This window comes from Colobus angolensis, unplaced genomic scaffold (genome assembly GCF_000951035.1).
Source record: "Colobus angolensis palliatus isolate OR3802 unplaced genomic scaffold, Cang.pa_1.0 Scaffold107, whole genome shotgun sequence".
NCBI classification, from domain to species: domain Eukaryota; kingdom Metazoa; phylum Chordata; class Mammalia; order Primates; family Cercopithecidae; genus Colobus; species Colobus angolensis.
The window spans coordinates 759960-766286 of NW_012111697.1; the positions used below are offsets into that span (position 1 = coordinate 759960).

General features: G+C 45.6%; 1 protein-coding gene across 1 annotated transcript in view; it reads left to right on the forward strand.

Moving 5' to 3' along the window:
- The window catches only part of TDRD12 (tudor domain containing 12), a 66946-nt gene that overhangs the window by 25557 nt on the left and 35062 nt on the right, over positions 1 to 6327 (forward strand). Inside the window, exons 5-6 of the mRNA XM_011947323.1 lie at positions 1412 to 1467; positions 2745 to 2830. Of these exons, the coding sequence (XP_011802713.1) occupies positions 1412 to 1467; positions 2745 to 2830 (142 nt within the window). The remainder of the gene's footprint in view (positions 1 to 1411; positions 1468 to 2744; positions 2831 to 6327) is intronic.

Here is a 6327-nt window from a genome sequence, read left to right on the forward strand (position 1 = left end):
GGTTATTCTGTGTGAGAGAGGGAGAGAGACTGGCTGATGGGGTTATTCTGTGTGTGACAGAGGGAGAGAGACTGACTCATGTGGTTATTCTGTGTGAGAGAGGGAGAGACTGGCTGATTTGCCTGTTCATGTGTTAGATTGGGTTTTCTCTTGGGTTGTTTGCCTTGTCATTATTACTAATCTTCTACATTTTGCTTTTTTAAAAAAGCTAAGTATTAGGTAATTCTTTGTGTGTAACTAGGTTTTAGAACCACTACCTTTACTGCCTTTTATAAATCCTTTGTAATTCTCTTGAATTGCTTAATATCTTTCTTATAAGAATAAAAATAACCAACATTTTTGAGTAATGATTATGTCCAGGCACTGGGCTAAGTGTTCTATGTACATTATCTCATTTGATCTTTAAAATAATTCTTGGAGGATGGTGGTGGCATCTCTGGTACATAAAATCAGAAGAAACATAAAATGTCATTCTGACCTTACATTTTATTTTTTTCCTTGCTTCCAAGTTTCTCCTCTTTCCTCACTTTCTACAACTTTTCCTACAATTTTCTTTGCAAAGCCTAAGAAAGATGTAGAAAGGACAAGATGATAGGGGTAAAATGGGAGCCAGTGAGAGGGCGCTAGGGTCAGCAGAGTGAGGAACAGTAGTTTTATAGTAGCTGAGACTCACTGTGTTAGCTCATGCCTGTAATCCCAGCACTTTGGGAGGCCAAGGCAGGAGGATCGCTTGAGCCCAGGAGTTTGAGACCAGCCTGGGCAACATAGCTAGACCCTCTCTGTATAAAAAAAATTTTTTTAATCGCTGGGTGTGGTGTGGCACACCTGTAGTCCTAGCTACTCGGGAGGCTGAGATGAGAGGATCCCTTGAACCCAGGAGTTCAAGGCTGCAGTAAGCTGTGTTCATGCTACTGCACTCCAGCCTAGGTAACAGAGAGAGACCCTGTCTCAAAAAACAAAAATGAAACAAAGATAGTATCTGGCTCTCCCACGACTGCCTGTGAGGGTGTTGGTGTACCAGCATGTGTTGTGCCCTCTCTGTGCCAGGCTGTGCTAGACGCTGCACACTTAAGATCCCTGTCCCAGGAGCTTGTGTTCTGGCTGGGGAGACTGATTTGTCTGGGGATGGTGGTGTCGTGACAGACAGTGCGGTGGTGAGCACAGGTCATTGTCAGTGGCACCTCTGTGCTTTGAGTCTGCACCGGTGCAGCTGACAGTGTTGAGAAGAGCGTGTTGCAGGATACAGTGGGATCCTCACCCCCAGAGCAGGGCCAGCGCCAGGTGCCCCATCATCTGCATCACATGTTCCATATGTAGTGTGAGAAATGTCCAGTGTATGGTTTACAAAACGCTGTTGGTGTGCTAGCCTCAGATTTTTATGTAATGAAGTTGCATCTGTTCACTGTTCCAGACCTGCCAAGAAGTGGGACAGTGCAGCTATTCAGTACTTTCAGAACCTTCTCAAAGGTAAGCCAGTGCCTGATCACTGCGGCCTGCCTGGAAGTGACACCCACAGAGGCCTCAGCTTCTGCTGCTGGAGGGGGTTGGAGATGCCCCTGTTGGCCAAACAGCCCTCCTCAGAGGAGTTCCCTGAGCTACCTGGGGCTTCTTCCAGCTCAAGTGCCACAGTAACTCTGCGCCCCTAGTGACTGTGGATGTCGGTAATTGACAGCTAAGATCAGCAGGGGGCTGTTTGTACAAGGGAACCCTTACACAGTAATAATGCTTGCCTCTGTTTGCATAAAAGCTGTGGCGCTGCAAAATAAATTCATGTGGATTTTATTGGACCAGCAATTGTTGAAAAACCTAGCATTTTTAGTGAGCAAGAGATAATAAATCGATATTTATTGTGTAATATTCATTACTGCTAATTTAAGATGAATAAAATGTCTTCAGCTGTTCTTTTTATTTTATATCAGTGACTATAAACAGTGTATTTTGTGGGATCTGTCTTAACCCCTGGCAGTCAGATACCAGGTCTCAGTGAGAGGGTTGGTGGGTGGGAAATGCCTGGGGTGCTACCTGGTACCTTGTTGGGTCCTGGCCCCTCTCCTGTGCTGTGCCGTTGTCTGGGTAGAGGAGGAGCCAGATCCTTTGACCTGGGAGCAGTGGGAGGCTGAGAGGTCACTGGGACTGGAGTTTTGGCCCCTGTGAGCCACGGGGGCTACTAGGAGATGAGAATGCGAGTCTGGAGAAGGCTGGCCATCTAGTCCTCAGTGGCTCAGGCAAGTGACTTAGCCTCTGAGTCTGGTCTCCTTGCCTGTGATGTGACCACTGTACTTACCTTGAAGGTAGTGGTAAGAACTCAGCGAAAGAAGGTTTCTAAAGGACTTAGCACAGCGCCTGGTAGGTGGCAGTGATGCTGCTGCTGTGGGGTTTTGAGTCTCTGAGGGAGTAGCCGGGTGCTGCACTCCGTGGGGCTTTGCAGGGTAGAACGGACCTCAGATGAAGGCCTGGCACTGGAAATCTGGGTTTGGGAGGAGTGGAGGAGAAGAGAATACCAGGAGCCATACTTGAGGAGGTATTCACAGGGCGGCACAGGAACCTGTTGACAGGGACAGAACTCATGATCCACTCCACATTCAGGAGTGCCTTTTCCTAACATGCTCCCCCTGGTCCTGCCCGAGGAAGCCATTTGGGTACTCTTAAGTGGTTAGCAGAGGTTACTAGGTGAGAAATAGTCATGATTGTTTCAAATATACTTTTAACATCAGCTAATTTGTGTTTTCATTTATGCTATTTAGCAGCTACCCAGGTGGAAGCCAGATTATGTGCTGTGGAAGAAGATACATTTGAGGTTTACCTTTATGTAACTATAAAAGATGAAAAAGTAAGTGAAAGAATTGTATTTTTAAAATATTTCATCATGATTTTAAATTTTACTTTAATAAAACAGAATAAATGTCAAGAAAAACACTGTAGTTCATACAGCATAGAAATTGTCTTAATCTCTTAAGGTCTGCCTTAGACCTGAAGTTAGCCAGGTCTGTGTTTTCTTCTTTTGATTACTTTAAAAAATGACTTTGGCATTTTATTTAAAAATGGCCAAGAAATTATTCCTATAGTGATGAGCATGAAATGTTGATTTCTTCTCAGGGAACATGATTTTTATAAATATGCTAATTTGCTGTAGCGTTAGTTCACTGCCTTTCTCCCTAGACTTTCTCGCTGTATGTAGCATGTGCTTACTGTAAAGAATTAAGATCACAAGCAGAAAAAAAGTGGACATCACATGTGAGTGGCCCCTACCTCTGCCAGGTGCCAGCTGCTAGCATTTTGGCGTCTGCCCTTTCTGAAGGATGGCTCAAGGCATAGCTCAGCACTGGGCAGAGGTGGATAGAGGGGGCACATCCAGGGCTGCTCAGAGCCCCTGGAGGGTACCTTAACCATGGATTTTTTAAAAATTGTATTTTGAAATAGTTTTAGACTTACAGAAGAGATGCAGAAATAGTGCAGACATTTTGGGAAATGCTTTGCCCAGGTTGTCCTGATGTTAACATAGCACAAAACCACAGTACAGTTTTTAAAACCAGAAAAGTAACATTGATAAAATACCACTGGAAACCTGCAGACAGATGAATGTTGCCAGTTTCCCCGCTGATTTCCTTTCTCTGATCTAGGATCTACTCCAGCACCGCCCCCCCGCCCACTGCACCTGTTCCCCTCCTCTGGCCTGTGACAGCTCCTCAGTACTTCCATGCCTCTCATGGCGTTGACTGCTTTGGAAGAGCAACGGCCAGTGGTTTTGTAGAATGTTCCTCAATTTGGTTTGCCTGATTTTTCTCATCATTGTATTAAGGCTGTGCATCTTTGGGAAGAAGACCACAGAAGTGGTACTGTGCCCTTCTCAGTGCATCCCAGCAGGGGTTTATGATGTCAGTATGTCTAATTACTAGTGATGTGAATGGTTTTTTCCCTTCAACTTTTAAGTTCGGGGTACATGTGCAGGACATGCAAGTTTGTTACATAGGTAAACGTGGTCCATGGTGGTTTGCTGCACAGATCATCCCGTGATCTAGGTGTTAAGCCCAACATCCATTAGCTGTTCTTCCCTGATGCTCTCCGTCCCCCCTGCCCACCCCCCGACAGGCCACAGTGGGTGTTGTTCCCCCCAGTGTCTATGTGTTCTCATCATTCAGCTCCCACTTATAAGGCAGAACATGCAGTGTTTGTTTTTCTGTTCCTGCATTAGTTTGCTGAGGATAATGGCTTCTAGCTCCATCCATGTCCTTGCAAAGGGCACAATCTTGTTCCCTTTTATGGCTGCATAGTATTCCATCGTGTATATGTACCACATTTTGTGATGTGGATGTTGATCACCTGGTTACTGTAGTGTTTGCCAGGTTTTTCCTGTAGAGAGGTGTTATTTTATCCTTTTGAAATTAGTAAGTATCTTGTGGGGGCCTGCTTTGAGGCTGCAGATAACTATTCCATCAATGATTCTTGGCTGTGAAAGATATTACTGTGGTGTATACGTGTTTCATCTTTCCCTCTACATTTTTCTCCTCTCCCCTCCCCTCCCGTCTGTGTCTCTCTGTCTCCTAGGTTGGAATACAGTAGCACAATTGTAGCTTGCTGCAGCCTCAACCTCCTGGGCCCAAGGGATCCTCCCTCCTCAACTTCACAAGTAGTTGAGACTACAGGTGTACACCACCACGCCCATATAATTTTTTGTGGAGACGGGATTTCATTATGTTGCCCAGGCTGGTCTCAACAGGCAGTCTTCTTGCCTTGTCCTCCCAGAGTGCTGGGATCACAGGTGTGAGCCCCCACGACCAGCCCCTTCTGCATTTTTAATTTTTATTCTTTATTTAGTTATTGTTTTTGAGATGGAGTCTCGCTCTGTCACTCAGGCCGGAGTGCAGTGGTGCAGTCTCAGCTCACTGCAACCTCTACTTCCCGGGTTCAAGTGATTCTCCTGCCTCAGTCTCCTGAGTAGCTGGGATTACAGGCACACGCCACCACGCGCAGCTAATTTTTATGTTTTAAGTAGAGATGGGGTTTTACCAAGTTGGCCAGGCTGGTCTTAGACTCCTGACCTCAAGTGATCTGCCCGCCTCAGCCTCTCAAAGTGCTGGGATTACAGGCATTAGCCATCACGCCTGGCCCCTTTCCGCATTTTTTCTTTTTTAGACAGAGTTTCGTTCTTGTTGCCCAGGCTGGAGTGCAATGATGTGATCTTGGCTCACTGCAGCCTCCACCTCCCAGGTTCAAGCAATTCTCCTGCCTCAACCTCCAGAGTAGCTGGGATAACAGGTGCCCACCACCACACCCAGCTAATTTTTTATATTTTTAGTAGAGATGGGGTTTTACTATGTTGGCCAGGCTGGTCTTGAACTCCTGACCTCAGGTGATCCACCCGCCTCGGCCTCCCAGAGTGCTGGGATTACAGGCGTGAGCCACTGTGCCTGGCCACCTTCTGCATTTTTAATTGGAATTTTATACCAAAGACCCCTCCCTCCTCCCCCATATATTGATTATTTGATAATTTGCATTAATGTGGACTTTTGGAAATGTATTTTATTTGGGGAGTTCTAATCTATGACTATCATTATTGCCTTGCTCACATTGCATTGGATTCTGGCCATTAGGTGCTCCTTCAAAGGGGCTTTTGTATGCTTTCAATGTGCCCCATCATTACTTGAACCCTCTTTACTCTCTGTGCCACAATGTTTATCATTTTGTTATTTGCCAGCCCTAGCCCTAGAATCAGCCCCTCTTTTTTTTTTTTTTTTTAAGATGGAATCTCTCACTCTGTCACTTAGGCTGGAGTGTACTGGCGTGATCTCGGCTCACTGCAAGCTCCGCCTCTGGGTTCATGCCATTCTTCTGCCTCAGCTCCTGAGTAGCTGGGACTACAGGCGCCTGCCACCACGCCTGGCTAATTTTTTGTATATTTAGTAGAGATAGGGTTTCACCGTGTTAGCCAGGATGGTCTCGATCTCCTGACCTCGTGATCCGCCCGCCTTGGTGTGCTTGTTCCAACTGGAGTGTCATGATCATAGGTCCTCTCAGCAGAAAATATTATGAAATATATGTATGTACTTACTCCCATGCACACACAAATCTATATTTCTATATCCATCTGTACACATATTAAGAGCTTTGATACCTCTGATTTGAATCCAGTACCACAGAGTTCATTCTAATTCTCTCCTTTCTTTATTTATTCATTTATTTTTTTGAGACAGGGTCTTGCTATGTTGTTCAGGCTGGCCTGGAATTCCTGGGCTCAAGTGATCCTCCAGCCTCACCCTCTCAAGTAGGTGGGACTATAAGCACACATCACCATGCCTGACCCCTTATTCTTTTTTTTTTTTTTTTTTT